General features: G+C 38.2%; 3 protein-coding genes and 1 long non-coding RNA gene across 4 annotated transcripts; all 4 read left to right on the forward strand.

Moving 5' to 3' along the window:
- The first annotated feature begins 17 nt into the window (after window positions 1-17).
- On the forward strand, window positions 18-1,976 carry LOC115962849. The gene is made up of 4 exons (XR_004085627.1): window positions 18-80; window positions 740-843; window positions 998-1,066; window positions 1,750-1,976. It is a non-coding gene; the product is annotated as an uncharacterized LOC115962849 (long non-coding RNA).
- A 2,766-nt stretch (window positions 1,977-4,742) lies between these two features.
- LOC115965069 lies at window positions 4,743-5,780 on the forward strand. The gene has a single exon (XM_031084273.1). The coding sequence runs from the start codon at window positions 4,743-4,745 to the stop codon at window positions 5,778-5,780; it is 1,038 nt and encodes a 345-aa protein (XP_030940133.1).
- Window positions 5,781-5,801: 21 nt separating this feature from the next.
- On the forward strand, window positions 5,802-6,698 carry LOC115965070. Its single transcript, XM_031084274.1, has one exon. It carries the CDS (start codon window positions 5,802-5,804, stop codon window positions 6,696-6,698), a length of 897 nt encoding a protein of 298 aa, XP_030940134.1.
- Window positions 6,699-9,194: 2,496 nt separating this feature from the next.
- Window positions 9,195-11,281, forward strand: LOC115965071 (B3 domain-containing transcription factor VRN1-like). Its single transcript, XM_031084275.1, has 4 exons — window positions 9,195-9,296; window positions 10,188-10,539; window positions 10,637-10,764; window positions 11,000-11,281. The coding sequence occupies exons 1-4, from the start codon at window positions 9,195-9,197 to the stop codon at window positions 11,279-11,281; spliced, it is 864 nt and encodes a 287-aa protein (XP_030940135.1).
- The last annotated feature ends 7,683 nt before the right edge of the window (window positions 11,282-18,964 follow it).

Consider the following 18,964-nt stretch of genomic DNA (forward strand, 5'->3'; position numbering starts at 1 on the left):
ACCAAGTTTATGCGGATCAATGGCAGAACCAACTCCTTTGTAGCAAATCATTTATCCGAGTCTCTACAATGCTTGGCTAGGTATGTGTCTCTCTCCTAATTTTCTGATTCGCCTTCCCTACAATTCCTAGATTGGTACATCCTCCTTCCCATTTTCTTATTTTTAATCTCCTTTAAATCCCCTCCTCTCTAGAATGATTAGAGCTGTGTACATTTGATTACAAGTTCGTTAGTAGGAACAAATAAAAATAGAATTTATATTTCTTTTTCCTGAGTTCTAGAGCAGCTCACAATATAACTTACCCAAAGCTGAAAACGGCAAAAATCTTAGTTATGTCTGCATGTTTTGTTCCTTTCGCTTCTTGGGGTTTGTAATTGTTATTTATCATTGTATATATTACCTTTTCATTTTGGTAGCAAATTGGGAACCCAATGAGAAACATTTAATTGATTATTGATTTTTTCATCGATTAGCCTTCTTATTTTATGATTTTCAGTATATATATATATATATATATATATGTTGTGTGTGTCATTGGCCAATGAATCAAATCTTGTCCATCATTTGCTTTAATGAAATGATGGAGGCGTTAATGAAAAATTTGCATACTGTTTGAATGTTACTTTTATTGTTTGTGTATTGCCATTTTTTGGGTTTGAATTATTATCTATGCTTACAAAGGTATATGCATTTTTTCTCAATAATTTTCAGTTACTATCTAATGTCTCCTTCACCACAGCACATTAAGACGTTGGAGAAGTGGCCAACCTTCAGAATCCTGGGAGGCTCATAAGGCAGCAATCCAAGCACTCATAAAGCTGCCTTCAGGCGAGCTTGTTACAGGTATAATATGATTCAGTAGATGACTGTTCTGCTAGATATTGTTTTAGATTTTGTTGGTAGTTGGAACTGGTTACATCAGATTGGAATGCATAGATCCAACTATGTCTTTCACTATGAACTTATGGGGTTCATTTTTATGCTACCACGATTTTAGGTTCAACTGATACAACTTTAAAACTTTGGAGAGGAAGCAAATGTACACATACTTTTGTTGGGCATACAGGTATTTTTTCCATTTATTTGCCTTCATTGTGCTTTTTATATATATATATATATATATATATCCTTATCTGCAATGTGTTGAAATCATGTGGGAATGAAAATAATTGTAGATTTTGCAAACTAACGATGCTGTAAAATTTTCTTCTTACATGTCTGTTTGGTGATCATCAAACATATTTTCTTTGAGCTTCCTGTAAGTTAGAAGTGGAAGAAGCATTTAATAAGACTTCTGATCTATAAGTTGGCATTAATTGACCAAACTGTTGACATGGGTAATCCTCATATGTTTAGTGCTTTACATGGTTTGATTGCTAAAAAATTTAGACATGATGATCCCTCTTTGTCTCCTGTGGAGTATTTGATGGGAAAGGAGTGCTTGCACTTTTGACGGAAGTGAGATTGATTCTTGATTTGAAGTTGCTCTTCCGGACATTGTGATAGTGACATTTTATACATATTGTTCCTAAATATGTCGAGTTTTATATAGTAATGTATATAATAATTATTTTTGAGAATTCTTTTGGGAAATATGTATATAATCATTCTAAATAAGCGGACTAATGCTTTGGCATTCATTACCAATCTGACTGGTTTTGTATTTATCTTCACATGATTGAGAGTTGTGTTATTTGCTTCAAACTTGGCTTTATAATATGGCTTTATATATCATTGTTTCCTGAACAGATCAAATATAGGCTGATGCACTTGTTCTGAGGGGGATCAGTTGCACATTTGAGGAAGGGCACAAAATACGTATTGTTGGCAGAATTGGCAGTGGCAAGACCACTCTCATAGAGATGAACCTGTTTTGTCCAATGGAGCTAGCTAGAGGGAAGATATAGTAATGTATTTATTGAAACCTGTAGTATTCCATGTAATGCGAGTCTTTTTACGTAACTTTTAAATTTTAAGTGTTCATTTGTTTTCTAATTCAGAATAATATTACAAGGTACATCATAATTTTAGGGTTTTATTTACTGTGTTTGGGATTCAAGAACCTTTATATAGCTGTGTTATTTGTTTTTTTAGTTGGTTGGTGTCAATTTTTATTCATGGTCATTTTGTTCTGGACTTCCTATATTGTGGCTATTAAAATTTTCAGAATTGACTTGAAGAATTTAGATAATTTTCTAATGTTGGACGATTTATCATGTATGAATAATTCCAATCCTATCTTTTTTAAACTTTGAATTTTCTTTGATTGGTATGGATTGCAGTGAATCCTCCAACGAGGAGGATTTCCAAATCGTTCATGTAGAGGTTATGCAATTCATTGTTGTTTTTTACGTCATGTACATTCGTTAATCGTGGCTCATTGTGTATAGGTTGATCTAGTATTTTGTAACTACACAATAATGGACTGCAGTGAATCAAATAGACGGGGTACGACCAAAGTTGACTGAATAGGATCAAATAGAGTAAATAGAATGTAGTACACCGATTTTCCTAGAAACCACAGTGGACCGAATAAGACCAAAGTAGATATAATGGACCGAATAAGACCAAAGTAGTCCAAAAACAAAAATAATAAGGTTATTTTTCTATATATACATATCTGCTAGTGAAACAATTGGAAAACGATGACACTTCTACTTAAAGCACACATGACAACAGATGGTACTTGGAAGTATACACATATCTTACTAAATACCACAACAAGAAGTCGTACTTTTGCATTCATGCATCCGTACGTTGTCTCGTGGGTGCATCAACTTCATCATCCCCCACAACATGAGCCACCACTTCATTCAACATGTTTGCACTCAACGTTGCGATCCTCCTTGCGTGGTCACGCTCCTCAATGGCAACTTCCAACTGATACCTTAACAAAGTGTGCCTAATGTCTCCATTGCCATAGTTGGTTCCTTCGCTTTGAGAAGTGCTATGTGGAGTTGAGGTTGATATGTTTGGAGTTTCCGACGATGTAGACGCACCACCATGCACGCCCATACCATTACCATGCAAATACTCCATGTATGCAGCTTCGGCTTCCCTTCGATCTTTATATGATTTGTGATTGGCATTTGGGAATTTATGAACTTGTCTACTCGCATCTACCCAACTGTCGTATATGCCTGGAACACGACCGTTAAACACAACATAGGTTCGTCCCATCCTGCTCTACAAAAACGCAATGGTGGGAATTCTTTGCACTAGAATGTGGTTGCACCTTCTAACGTGTGAAGTGGGCTTTTGTAGAGGAAATGGGGCTAAAACTCGATTCTATATAAATCGAGTTATAGCATGCGGAGTTACATATAACTCGACTTCTTATTAACCGAGTTTCTGAAACTCCGTCATTTCAATAGTCTTGTCAACGGTAACTCGATTTATGTGGTATCGAGTTTTATATAAAATCGATTTCCTTAATATCGAGTCATGTTGTCCCCCTCCCCACATTTCAGAATCCATGCACGTGTCTGGCTCTATCTGTGTTGAAAACCTTCACTGTCTGGTCTCTGAAAAAGAAAGCCTATGAGGTGAACAAAGTTTGCTAACTCTTCTGCCATTTTCCTTGTCATTATTGCATCCTCACCAGGCGTGCTGTTGCTGTGGTCCCCTTCTTCTTTGTTCTGGCATATCTTCCCTGACAGGTATATATTCACTTACATAACTACTTATAAATGGATTGACTTACATTACAACTTATAATTTGGATTGCTTTCTACAACCATTCTGACATTATGTGTGTGTATATATATACATAAATGTATGTATGTATAGATATATGTATATATAGACAAACGTACTTACCCATATCATAAGATGTATATGTGGCATTCCCAAATATATGTATATATATATACACACACATACACACACACACACATATATATATATATATATACATGTATGTCCCTATGTATATGCAAATATATGTAAATATAAACAAAGCTACCTACCCATATATGATCACATGTATATATATATATATATACACACACACATGTATAGGTATGTTTACATATAATGTATGTGCTTAGGGCACCAATTTTTTGAAACATTTTGTTAGGAATTGCAAAAACTGTTAATACATTGAAAATCCTGGAAAAAATTGTCCAAGAAACGATTAATTAGATAACAGTACTATTATGACTTATGTGAGAATAATCTTATGTGTGTGTGTGTGTGTGTGATAGTGACATTGTATACATATTGTTCCTAAATATGTCGAGTTTTATATAGTAATGTATATAATAATTATTTTTGAGAATTCTTTTGGGAAATATGTATATAATCATTCTAAATAAACATATATATAAACAAACATTGTACGGTGAATTAATATGATGACATATGCATTCATTCATACATATTAACAATGCTGTGTAATGTATACTGAGGTTTAAATTGTATGGCTCTTTCAGTTCTGAAAGTCTTTATTGTGTGGGTTCTGAAAAAGAAAGCCTGCGAGGTGAACAAGTTTTACTGACCATGTTTGCATTTTCCTACTCCATATTGCATCCTTACCAAGCGATATTACAAACACCCTGATTCTTTGTTGTGGCATGTCTCCCCTAAAAGGCCAATGTTTGTGTCCAAACGAATCAAGTGTGTACACCTATAATTAGGATAGCATCATAGTGCATCTGTAAAAGATTAATTACTGTTGCATTAACATAACCCCCTATCTTCTGCATGATAACCACAATTAATTGTCCTTATCCAGGTCTGGCATGGGTCGTCACTGCTTCTACGTTTACTATGATGGGGAACAATATTTCCATGACTTGCATGGGCTGTCCTATAAAGGCGAGTCAGTGAAGCAGAAGTTCATTGAGTTGAAATGGGGAACACACTTGAGAAAAATGCACCGGAAGATAATGGAAGCTCTACGGTTGGACAAGGAGTCACATAAGATATCCATTGTGTACCGTGCCCCCCAGATACTTGTTAGTACTCAGGTTGTCTACAACTCAAATCCGTTGGGTTGCAATGCTGACGTGGACATGATGTGGGCAGTGATTAAGCGGACCCCCCAGTTCATAGCGTCCGACTTGTATGTAACTGTTGAGGCTGTTGGGTTCCATGGTAGTGCAAGTTCACAACATGCCAGTGGGGTGGAAGAGCCACACTCATTGTCGGTTGACGTGCATCCTCCCTTTGCCTATGCCACGCCTTTCCCCTACAATAATGAACCATGTAGTGCGGTTGATCATTTGGACAACACCGAAGTGGTGGGCGCCACCAATACACATGATGTGGGAGGGTCTACTCACACATATGAGCATGTCCAAGCTGATATGGACGGCGGAATTGATATTGATGGCAGCCGAGATGTGTATGAAGAGTTCATTGATATTGATGGACCAGTGGACAACGCGGAGGTCTTAGATGTACCACTGATCGAAAATAACGAGGAGGATTGCCTTACAACAGTTCCTATCCCAGAATGGTTCACATCAAACACATGGGACAATATTAATGACCCATCACCTGCATTGGGTACAGGACATCTTACAAATTGGCATAAAGATGACCACCCAGCAAGGGGGATGCTATTCAAGAATAAAGCCTCTGTTCAATATGTGTTGACCCTCTACTCTGTGGAGCATAATAAGCAATACAAGGTCATCAAGTCTGACACCAATAGGCTGGTAGTGCGGTGTAAGAATGAGGCATGTCTGTGGTCAATTCGGGCCAATTGCAGCAAGAAGCACGAGATGTGGGTTATTAGTACATGTAAGGGTCCTCATAGTTGCTCATCCCTCTAGCTACCAATTGATGGGCGGATGATGGATTCAAAGTTCATCTCCATTGCACTTGAGAAGTATGTACGGGAAGACCTAACCCGAAAGGTAAGGGACTTGCGTAGTATGTTGCATGCAAGGCATGGGCATGATGTAACTATGTACAAGGTTTGGGAAGCCAAACAGAAGGCAGTTGCACGTATTTACGGGGATTTTGACGAGTCGTACGCAGAATTGCCACGATTTCTAGCTCCATTGTCTGATGCAGATCCGGATACTGTGACCACATTAAAGTGTGACCCCCATGTCCCGGGGACTTGTATATTCAACTCCGCGTTTTGGGCTTTCGGTTCGTGTATTAGAGGGTTTAGGCATTGCAGGCCGGTGATAAGCATAGATGCAACGCACCTTTATGGCAAGTACAAAGGAAAGCTGTTGATAGCAATGGCAACAGATGGTAACAACGAGATTTATCCACTCGCATTTGCCGTTGTCAAAAGCGAGAGCACGGAGACATGGGGATGGTTCTTGGCATGCCTGTTGACCTATGTTACAGACCGCACCAATTTGTGTATAATATCCGACAGGCATCGTGGGATACAATCATGCTTCGATGACACCACTAGGGGCTACTTGCAACCGCCGTTAACCCATCACCGGTATTGCCTCTGCCATTTAGTAAGCAATGTTAACACTAACTTCAATAGTGTGCCGTTGAAGAACTTGGTATGGAACGCAGCAACTGCGAATCAAGTTAGGAAGTTTGAGAACACCATGGATTGCATCAAGAATGTCAACCCGGCTGCGTACGACTATCTTAAGGAGGTAAATCAAGAAAAGTGGACACTTGTACATGACCATGGGCACCGATATGGGGCAATGACAACCAACCTGTCAGAGTGTTCAATGGGGTACTTAAGGGCGCACGTAGCTTGCCCATAACTGCAATGGTGAAGTTTACATTTTACAAGGTGAACTCATACTTTGACGAACGTCGAAACAAAACCCTTGAGAAGTTGGAAGAGGGGCAAGTGTGGTGCAAATATGCCTATGACAATTTCGAGGAAAATCAAGAGAAGGCGAAGCTCCATATTGTTAGAAGGATGAGTGCGCAACAACGGTTATATACAGTGGAGACACAGTCTTCACTGTTGAACACTGGCGGGGGAGATCACACCCATAGGGTTTCCCTCATAGACATGACATGCACGTGCGGCAAATGGGAAGCAAACAAGATCCCTTGTTCCCACTTGATAGCAGTTTGTGCCAAACACAACCATGATGCCACTGAGTATATGGATCATTTCTACCGCCTTGAAGAACGGTATCACAGCTATGAGCCTATATTCCAACCACTAAAAGATAGGTTAGAATGGCCGGAGCCAACAGAAAGGAGAACCGTGATGCCAAACCAGCGGTTGATCCGTGAGAAAGGTCGGCCCAAGTCCACGAGAATCCGCAATGAGATGGATGACGAGGATAGGGAGTTGCCAACCTCATTGTGGATTGAGAATGGACCAAAGTTGAAGTGTGGGTTGTGTCGCCAAGAGGGTCATAACCATCGTACATGTCCAACTCGAAATGTGGCTTCAACAAGCCATGGTGCTATGTAGCAGGTAACAATTACAAATCATACTAACAAGGGGGTATCATAAGTTATTCTTCTTTACATGTTTAGATATTACATTATATGAGTTATAATTAAGATGTGGGCAGTAATTTGTAGATCGGAACCATGATAGTAATACCATTGTATCAAATGTAGCTCCACTTTGGGCAATCTTGTGATTACTTCTTCGAGTAGTTGCAGTTAGTCTTAACTCCTACATATTACCATTCCAAGTCTTTTGTCCCAGTTTTGGTGTTCTTTCAATCTTATTGTTTGTCGTGTACATATTCTAGTATTCATGAGGTCTCTATTTCCCTAACTGTATATGTTTTGCTGCAGATTTGTAATTGTTGCCAAGGTGTAACTGTAGATGCTCCTCATTTAAGCAGGCAAGCCTGAATGCTCTTCTATATTTGTCAATTCAATTTATTAATTACCATGGGTTGTATACTAATTTCTGTGTTGGCTACTCCTCAGAAAGGAGGCAACTTCTGAAAAGAACAAAAAGAAGGTGTCACTCAAATGCTATGACTCCATGTTTGCCTAAAACCATTGTTGGCAGATGCTGTCCAAGTTTCAACTTACAATTGTGAAGAATGTTTAAAATGCAGAAATGGAACTTTTTATTTTTGTACATCAACTGATTTAAATGCATAGTATGTCTTTACTTACAAATAAGCTTGTATATATGGATGATTTTTCTATTCGCGTAATGCAAATGGGGGAATGTTACTGATGGATGTGGTTGGTTATGATTTGTATGGATGACTTGTTGTTCACAGCATGGTTGTCAGCAGGTCCACTTTTACTATGAATAAGCATGATACTGAATGGGTGTGAACAGTGGAAGTCGAAAGCAAAACTACAAGAAGAAAGGTTATACTAAATGAAACTCGATTTTCTAGATAACGAGTTACGTAGCAGTCCATTTTCCATCCCCTACGACTGTATCCATATTCAATTGTCAAGTATCTGGGTTACTCGATTTCTCTAGATCCGAGTTACGTTCAACATAACTCGATTTATAGGGTACCGAGTTACGTTGAAGACCATTGTGCACCCTTAGATTCCTCTTGGACTGCCTCTGGACCAGTCCAAATAACTGGGCTGGGTCGGGAAGGCAGTCCAGGTATTACTCGATTAAGTTATTACCGAGTTATGTTGAAAATAACTCGATATCTACAGAATCGAGATACGTTGAAGACCGTGCACACTTAGATTCCTCTTGGACTGCCTCTGGACCAGTCCAAATACCTGGGCTGGTTCGGGAAGCCAGTCAACGTAACTCGATTAAGGCATTACCGAGTTATGTTCAAAATAACTCGATATTTTAAGCATCTAGATACGTTGCAAATAAGTTCTCTACACTTAGATTCCTCTTGGACTGCCTCTGGGCCAGTCCAATTATCTAGGCTGGGTGGGGAAGCCTGGTCACCGTAACTCGGGTTACGTATTACCGAGTTATGTGGAGAAAACTCGAGATCTGTAACGTCGAGATACGTTGAGGACACATCTACAGTTAGATTCCTCTTGGACTGCCTCGGGACCAGTCCAATTAAACTCGATTTCTGTAGTATCGAGTAATTATACTTTAACCTGATGTTCAGGATATCGAGTTACTTGAAATGGAGTTCCTTACAAACCACCACGCACAACATGGATTCCTCTGAGATACTGCGCACAGCATGGACTCCTTTTAGTCCCAGTACACATAACTCGATTTATTAATAATCGGGTTATGTGTATGACCAACCCACTATTTAGTGCTCAAACGTACGAAGCAACAACTGTTCAACTTCTTCTCAGCGAAAGTTTGGAGAACCAGAAAAATGGCATCTCAATGGCGGGGAGACAATGACGATGGTCCTGCTGATTGGTCCCCACACTTTTTCAAGATTATTCTGCCGAATGCTGTTCAAGAAGGAAAGCTTGTAAGTATGCTCAAATTTATAAACTAGATTCCTTTGAAAATCATATGCTAATTATACACTTCGTACACTTCATCTTCTTTATTTGTGATTCTTGAAAAAATGTACATTTGTTACATGTAGTCAGAAAAACTTTCATTTTGCAATACGTAGGTTACACTTTAAGAAGAACACAGTCACATAACAGAGTACTTTTGCATCGTACACTTTTATATGAACAAAAAATGAAACAGGGATAAGCGCATGGTAGAGACTGAGGAAAAATAAATACAGAGCACATGCTGATGGCATTTTCTTGAAAATGTGATTGGGCTTATAGGGTCACCACAGATGTATAACTCCATTTAAACTGTGAAACTGTGTCCTGGGATCAAACTAGGATATAGAAATCGTTCACTCTTTTTATCATTTGTTTTTTAGAGTTCACAAACTTATGAAGTGGCTAAGTGGCAAAAATTAGTACGTCTAAATCCAAATCCTGCCCATAAACAAAAGTGGGTCATCTTCAATGTTTCCCCAACACCCCAAAACCAAATCACAGACACATTATCAAAATACAACATTTCCCCAAAATTTTTTACATTTCAACAACAACAGAGAAATGTAAAATGTTGACAGCTGTTGATGGTTATTTTGGTTATAAGATTAGGTTGTATAATTTGGTTTCAAAATTCATAAGATTTGTTACTGTTATAGCTATTAAATATAACTGGGCTGGATTACATTTTATTTTGTTTGATTTTCTTTTCTTTTTTGTGTGGGGGTGGGGGGCTGTAACTAAGAAGTATTCTGCCATCATTCAAACTTTTATTTTCTACCATTGTGTATAAGGATTGATTGCATGTGTTTATTTTTCCCTAGCCTGCATTTATGTTATGGAGATTCTTTTTACAGCGGATTCCAGATAAGTTCGTGCAGAAATTTGGAGTGGACCTGTCAGATATGGCCTTTCTCACTATTCCAAATGGTAGAAAATGGAAAGTCAAGTTGACACAACATGCTGGGGGGGTTTGGTTTCAAAATGGTTGGTCCGAATTTGCAAGCTCTCATGGTGTAGCCGTGGGCCACTTGCTGGTTTTCAAATATGAAGGAAATTCACAGTTTCATGTACTCATATTTGATGCCACTGCAACAGAAATAGACTATACTTTAGACGACGAACTCCAAGTTCATAGGATCGAAGATGATGAGAGTGATGATAGCTCTGTTGAAATCATCAAACACTTTTATAGGGGAGAGGGTTCAGGTTTGAATGTTACACTTTTGTAAGCAAGTGGTTGATTTGTTTAGCTTCTGCTCTATTAATTTTATGTGCATGACTTCGTATTTTCAACTTCTTTCAGGATCAGCCCATCCTAAGAAAGACGGTGGTGTAGCTAAAAATCTTGTTATAGCCAATGCTTTTACATCAGAAAATCCCCTTTTCACTGTTATCATGCGTCCATCCTACGTTAATGGCAAGGATCGTGCGGTAAGCTTTTAGCTTCACTAAAATGGAATATTTTTGTAATTTAGAAATGCAACTCCCATTAACTATCATTTTTCATAGATCAATTAGAAAGATTGTCACACTAGATACTTGTGGCTGGACATTTTGTTTGGAATTATTTTTTCTTATTTGTGTTTTTAGGTGAAAAGATGTAGATCAAATAGATACTTGTTGCTGGAATATATTTGTTAAATATATATTATTGTTCCTTGTACAGAGTTTACCCCAAGACATTATCAACTACTTACCAAGAGACGGGTTTACCAAGGACTACACCAAAGCAAGTATACTCCCTGTCAAGCTCCAGATTGTGGACCGATTATGGCCTGTGAAGCTATACATTTATGAACGACGTGGGGGTTCATCATGTGTCGTATCAGCTGGTTGGACTGCATTTGTGAGGGAAAATAGTTTGCAAGTAGGAGATGTTTGCGTATTTGAGCTGATTATGAGGGACGGTGTTCTGTTCAACGTCCACATTTTCAAGTGCCAAGACTAAGTGGTTAGGGTGGATGCAAAGTGATGATAATATTATGTGATGTTCAGAGTGTGTTTACTTTGCAACTTTACTATTCATCCCTATTTTGTTCATCCCAGTTTGCAACTTTATTGATTGGGTACTTTTGTGATGTTTAGAGTTTCACTCTTGGAAAAGTTTTAATTACTATGATGAACTTTCATATGTATTTTAAAATGAATGTGATGCTGTATTTTTTTTCTGCGCTTTTGTTTGGATTTTGGCCTTTTTGCATGTCATTCAATTATATTACATTGAATGGCGACTCTTGGATTTTATTTTAGGGGGGTCAACATTGTTATTGCTATAGGATTTTGTTCTTTTTAGATGACATTGTTGTATGTTTTGTATATATTGTAACACTTTAATACAATAACACCATGTGCAACATAGGTTAGTCATTATTTTTGATGTTTGCAAATTTAGATGTTTAAAAAATAAGTGAGAAGTTAATCCATCAATTGTGTCAATCAATATAATGTGGCAAATTGAAAAGCTTGATAGCTAAATTTTCAAAATTTCACTTGGTAGCAATTTTTCAAATGTTATAGATGAAGTTGGAACTTCTTGTAAACTGCAAGGACTAAAATAGGTACTGTTTTCTTCAATGAACTTGATGAATCGTTGCTCAAAGAAAAATATCATTGTTTCCTGAAAAATCTTTGTATCTTACAAATGAATAACACAAAATACTGGTGAAATATGTACCAATACGCTATTTGCAGCCAAATTTTCCACGGCTCCTTTGCCAGCTAAAAAACCACGAACAAGAGGACTGTATGGAACTATTCCAATGCCAAGCTCCCTGCATGTACAAAAACATTAAAATTCGAGAGAGCATACTCATGCTTCTGGATAAGATAATTAAATTATATTGAAATCAAATCTACACAAAATGGATGATATTTTTTTTTTTTTTTTGTTGCAGTAGTCCTTCAAAAGAACAATAGTGTTGCAAAAGCAAGGATGAATATAAGGGGAAAATAAATAACAATAGTGTTGCAAAAGCATCTGGACCAGTCCAAATATATGGGCTGGGTGGGTGCATGTGTACAACGTAACTCGATTTTCCAAATCTCGAGGAATTTGAATTCTCCACTGCACATAACTCGATTTAAGTGGAATCGAGTATTGTGGCAGGCCTACCTTTAAACTTCGATTCGTCTTGGACTGCATCTGGACCAGTCCAAATATCTGGGGGCCCAGAAAAATAACTCGAGTTATGTATAATCGAGTTATTTGAAATTAACTCGTTTTCTGTAACATCGAGTTATGAGAAAGCCGTTCCAACATTAATTGGATTCTTGTTATTTGTGCTACACATAACTCGATTTACGGAGAGTCGGTTTATGTGTAAGCCCTTGTGCTGAAAATTTGATTGCATGTAACTCGATTTAATGAAAATCGAGTTATATGGACATTACATTCTATTACCCATTTTTATTAACTCTTCCCCAGTTCTGCAGAACTTGCAGCTGTCCGAAATTACATCTTCGATTGCTCTCGCTTCATCCGGCTAAAACCCACAATTTCCCGCGCAAATTCGTCGAGGATTTTACATAGTAAGACTCTTTTAACGGTTGCTGTCTTTGAAATTACACATTGTTGGTGCATTATTCTCAAATTTTGCATTTTGATGCTTCACACTTCTATGTCTATGTCTATGAAGATTGTGATGAAATTGGGTGTTTGCCTAGTCAAATGCATTGTTGTTAGTAAGGTTGCCTATGTCATAGGTTGTCTTCCTTCCACAAAATGAACTTGCCAGTGGCTCCATATGTGTGTGGTATAGATATATGCTGGTTGTATGTCTGAACTGTACATTGTGCAATTTATTTTCTGTTTTTTGTAGAAGCTGGTGAAAATTACTACATGTAGCTACAATGGTATGATATATGTCAGTTCCTAAATCCACTTGTATGTTTCCTATATGATAAGACTTCTGTTATATACTCTAGGTCTCTAACTTCAAATTATTGACTCGGACCAAAATGCATTACAATTATTGCACCAACTAAACAACCCGTGAATAAGAATATTGTTTTTTCATTGTGTTGTTGTAAACTGCTGTAGACAGTATATTGTGTGCATGATTTTCTACACATGGTAGCTGGTTACTCTTCAATTTTTGTTCTCTGCTTCAAACTTCATTTTGGTTCTGTTTTTGTGTGAGCTGATCGTGTTTGCACTACTGACCATCGATTAGTTATGGGTCCGAAGAGGACTAAGAGGGGAAAATGCAAAGCTGCATCCGAACCTGAAGTGGTGTTTGATCAATTAAGGTTCCTCACGCCAGAAAATGAGCAAACCTTTGAAACCTTGATTAAGTGTAGGCGTATTTGGGGAGAAAGGCAAATCAATTTACAGGAACTGCATCCTTTTGTTCGTGAGAATCTACAGTCTAGGCATTGGCTGTCCCTATGTACATACATACAACCCCCTCCAGCTGACTTGATTAGAGAATTCTATTTGAATCTATCGGTGCATGAGGATCTTGGTGGTCACAAGGTGACATCGTCCATACGTGGTGTACCGTTTACAATAACTAGGGAGCACGTATCTAAAGCCCTTGATGTACCTATAATTTGTACACCTACTTATCCAAACTCTATGTCTCCTCGTATTGATGATGTTATGGATGTTCTTTGTGGACAATCAAACAATCGGGATTCTGGCCGAAGTATTAGCTCAAGTGAGTTGACTGAGCTTAATTATATCTTCTTTAGGATAGCTTGTCACAACATTTTCCCTATCTCTCATATCCATACAATCCCTGTAGACAGGTGTATCTTGCTTTACGCCCTTGTCACCAATAGTTCCATTTGTTTTCCTTCCCTTTTCATCGAAACCATTGTCAAGGTGCGTAGGAGCAAGTATAAGAGGCATGCTTTGTTTTTCCCAGTTCTCATCCATAGGGTCCTCAAATATTTAGGATTAAAGAACTTTCCTTCCCACGAGTTGGTTCACATCCAAGCCCCTATAGGAGCCAAATTTCTGAAACAGCGAACTGCCCAAAAGAAGGTTGTCGACCTCAGTGTTGGTCCATCCAACAGACCACGAGTACGGTCTAGTACTGGAGATGTTCAAGATGAGCACATGCATGGGGATCCCACATCTGTTGTTGCCGAGGATGGTGATGATGAGATAGATGTTGACACTGTTGATGCAGCACATACATGCCCTCTTCCTCCCTCTCTTCATGCTATGATGGAGACCGTTATGACGACTCAGGCAGCCCATGGTCAGCTTCTACATGGTCTTCTTGCCGAGGTTGGAGCTATGCGAGCGGACTTAGCTCACTATAGACGTCCTGTTTCACCTTCTACACCATCTGACTCTTGATGATTCCCATTGGGTATTGTACCCAAGGGGGGGACGATTTTCAGTTCGTGGTTGCTATAACATATTTGGAGAATTGTATGACAGTTCTATATTTTTTTATTTTAGTGGCAATTTGAAGAACATGGTATCCGTTGAAAGTAATTTCATATATTAATATGATGGTTAGTTTCATGCCCATCGTTACTATCATTAGTATTATTGAAATGGATGTAATGGGCTAAGAATTTTTTATGTTATTATGTGATTCTATATAATATCAAGTAGATCCAAGTCTGTGTGTAAATAACATTTATTTCATAATTCTGTACGACGCTCACGTGTTTTTAGATTATAGTAATTATTAATACAAATCGAAGGTTTTGTGAAAGCACAATTCGTTTACAGGTTTTGATATTAACGATGAACCACCTAGGAGATTTTCCTTGGAACAATGGCTGAAGCTATATCTTGACTTCAGGCAACTATTTTTATTGGAGGTTTTGCTGAGCTTACATGTATTTTCCACTAATTGGATATTTTTGTCGATCTTAAATCAGCAATTATATTATTCTGAATTTGATACTCGCCTGGACTATTCCTCATGCATCATATTTTCATTAGATAATTTATTGATGAAACCTTGCAGTGCAGACTCGTCGAAAAAGATAAAAGCGACACTTCGCATGACCTCATTCACTCTAGCATTAGGTCTAACGGATTTTTTTTAATCAAATATGAGGAATCCAAACCTGAAGTGATGGCCCCTTACATAATATATTAGATAACAGTGAGCTGAAGATAATAAACATCGTGAAGTTTAAGTATGTTGTGAAGGACCAAACACGATTAAACAGATATAACAGTGACCTCAAGCCACTAACATCAAAGTTCTAAGAGCAAAATGGTGCTTTCAACCTGTAAATTATTATGGCACGCGTTTGTTTGAGAGCTTAGTTTCAGGGTTGAACATGGTTTTACCTATGTGCAATCTCTTCTAACCAACAGTCACGAATTATGGGAAGAGCGTTTTGACTACCATCCTTGAAAATGACCAACGATAATAAACACCCTGATGTTTAAGATGTTGTAAAGGTAAAGTCCACAATTAAACAGATATAACCAGGAGCTCAAGCCACCACCAACATCTACGGTATAACAGATGTGGTATTCAGACCAAATTGGGCCTCGCTTCAAACCGACAAGTCTTTGACCACGATATTTGATCGAATAGTCGAGTAAGTAGGTATTCCCTCAAATGCAGTCTCACATCAATTGGCTACGATTACAAGAGAAATTTCAGTGTTTCAGCCTATGGCGCTACGTAATTTGTAAGAGTGATGGTTCTGACACCAAAGTGATGCTTTTAACCTGTAAATGTTTAATGACCAAAGATAATGAACACCGTCATATTTACACACCATGATGTTTACAGACATTCAAAATGACCAAATCACAGAAAACACTGTGATCTTCATAATTTATTTTGTGAAAGACCAAACATAATTAATAAATTAATATTGCGAACTTGCTGGTGAAAGACAAAACACAATTAATATAGCGAAGTTTGAAGGTGACCAAGTTCCAACTCTAAACACACGTCACCAGCCTGCTTCTGTAGCACCAACTGTAGTCATATCAAACTCCTTCAATCGCAGCACATGCGCCAACAGACGCTGCTGCTTAGTCAAGTCATGTTCGGTGCTCTACACGATGTGGATACCCAGGTCGACACTGTTTCACACCCACACTCACGTGAATACAGAATTGTGAAATTGGATGCACAGATGTCTCATTTACATCTACTGTTGCAACTACTGCCCACCTTTGATGTGACATTAGGAACATTTAAAATCCTGTTCATATAGCGTTTTTCCGAAGGGTTTGACATGACAGGCCCTAATAAGTGAAATTGTAATGCCTGGACCGTGAAATGAGGTTATAAATGCACCAGTGATATAATGTTAACTTTCTACCCCGCTAACTTCGTAGATTGATTAAGCTATGAGTCGCAATGCCTCAACATCAAATCGTACAATGCGAAACAAGTTTGGACCTACTTCAACAAATGCATCATCACAAGTTCCAACAGATCAACAACTACATACATACACAGACCACTATGGAGGAAAATGGGTTGGAAAGAAGAGAGATTTCGTTAATATGCCAATATACACGTATGAGAGTCTTGGAAGCGTCGGACACATCATGGTCGGCAAACCTACAAAACTAAGTACAGATACCACCGCAATAGAGTTCACTATAGCAGAACCACCATGGTCAACCCTATACGAGAAGAGGTGTGAGTTAGAGGTGTATTGTCGATGGCACGGGTTACGAGTTCCTAAGGCACGCTCTGCCGAGTTACCTAGAGATGAACCTGCCAACATACTTGCTCGTCTTGAACAAGAGAACAATCAAATGCAAAGGCGATTAGACCGTTTTCACGCAATCCAAAAAGCTAGGAAGCATCTAAAGGGGAAGGCGCAAGAGCGAGCCATGAAGTCTATTAATGAAATTACTGCATTAGATGATGAAACAAAAATTTCAGACTTCTCAGATTCAAGCAATGATGATTTCCAAAAATTTCTACCTACGAACATTAGACGTTGTTGTTAATGTCTACACATTATGTGCAATACATGATGTTATTGTTAATGTGTAACAAATGATGATTATGTATGTTCAACTTTTGCAACTCTAAAGATTAACTGTTTATTACTTTTGGCTAAGTTTATGTGAAATCACTTTCTCATTTTTTTCATACGTGTTCTTTGTTGCGACATTCAAGTAATGTGGGTCATGGATGGACAATGTCCTTTGCTTTGTAATGTAGGGAAAACCTTAGGAAGTGAAATGCCTCCAAATTATATTTATTGCACATTACTTGTAGGAAAATTTAATAGATTCAATACATACAGACTGATCCAAACCACATAGACCAACCGCGCATATGATTCAATAATACGAATAATTCTTTTATATGAGTTGTTTGAGTCACGATATAATATGCACGTATCTGTGTATCTTAGTTGTAATAGTGTCCTACTTTATATAGATACATTACATAAAGACTCGTCCAAACCAGACTAACCACTCACTCACTAAAAATCCATATGGCTCACCCAACACTCTCACAACGATATTTGGTTTGCTTAAAAATAGGGTAAAGGCCTAAAAGCCTGATCAGCCTTTCAAATGTTTCATTCAAGTTATTGGTTTGTTGTAGCATTGCTTGGAAGCTCCCTAATATTGCAATTGTGATGATCGGAAGCCATTGATGTAAAACTTGGAAGCATAGTTTTCTTCATGTAATTTTACATTGACGTTGAGAAAATGTAACTACATTTTCTACCTGCAAAGACTCCCTGAAAAGTTTGTACGGAAACAAGGGGATAAAACTCTCTATTGTTGCTACACTCACTGCTCGTAATACTAGCATTTGGCAAGTGAGGTTGGAAAAGGCTAACACAGCTCGGCACTGTTCGGCGAAGTCATGTTCGCAGTTCTGCATGTGCTGCTCAACAACTCGACACTATTGAACCCTGTCCAGTCATATCATCCATGCTCACGTGAATAAACAGATATGCAACATTTTGCAATGCACTATTTTCAAGGATGCAGAGGACCCTTCAAAAGTGTAAGCAAATATTTGGGGGTAAGCTGTCCATCATTGCTACACTTGATTGATGTAGTTCTGCATGTGACACTCAACATCTCGAAACTATTGAACCCTGACCACACGTACCCATCCCCACTCACGTGAATACACATATGTGCAACCCTTTGCAATGCACCGTTTTCGAAGAGGCAGAGCATCCCTGAATTGGCTATGCATCAATTTTGGGTGTGAGCTGTCCACCATTGGTACACAGATGTTGTTCGTAGTGCTACATGTGCTGCTTAATAGCTTCGCACTGTTCAACCCTGTCCAGTCAATACACAGATATGCCTTCTTTTGCAATGCACCGTTTTCAAGGATGCAAAGCATGGCTGAAAAGTTCATGATACATTGAACACAGCTCAGTATTGTCTCAACAAGTCATGTCAGATGAAGCACAGGAATTATGAATAGTTTTGAACAAGACATACCAAACTGGTCAGAGAAAAGTCTTAAAACCACATCCATCAGAAATAAACCATAGTAGTGATCAAAGTCCCTAATTAAATATAATTACATCTACTGTTGCAACTACTGCCCACCTTTGATGTGACATTAGGAACATTTAAAATCCTGTTCATATAGCATTTTTCCCGAAGGGTTTGACATGACAGGCCCTAATAAGTGAAAATGTAGTGCCTGGACCGTGAAATGAGGTTATAAATGCACCAGTGATATAATGTTAA

This window comes from Quercus lobata, chromosome 10, assembly GCF_001633185.2.
Source record: "Quercus lobata isolate SW786 chromosome 10, ValleyOak3.0 Primary Assembly, whole genome shotgun sequence".
Lineage (NCBI taxonomy): Eukaryota > Viridiplantae > Streptophyta > Magnoliopsida > Fagales > Fagaceae > Quercus > Quercus lobata.

What these genes read in the sequence shown, in the direction of transcription:
- LOC115965069 (XM_031084273.1), top strand. Translation starts at nt 4,743, where the DNA reads ATGGGTCGTCACTGCTTCTACGTTTACTATGATGGGGAACAATATTTC.
- LOC115965070 (XM_031084274.1), top strand. Translation starts at nt 5,802, where the DNA reads ATGGATTCAAAGTTCATCTCCATTGCACTTGAGAAGTATGTACGGGAA.
- LOC115965071 (XM_031084275.1), top strand. Translation starts at nt 9,195, where the DNA reads ATGGCATCTCAATGGCGGGGAGACAATGACGATGGTCCTGCTGATTGG. An exon ending in CTGTTCAAGAAGGAAAGCTT is followed by an intron (nt 9,297 to 10,187) that starts GTAAGTATGCTC and finishes TTCTTTTTACAG; the next exon opens with CGGATTCCAGATAAGTTCGT. An exon ending in TTATAGGGGAGAGGGTTCAG is followed by an intron (nt 10,540 to 10,636) that starts GTTTGAATGTTA and finishes AACTTCTTTCAG; the next exon opens with GATCAGCCCATCCTAAGAAA.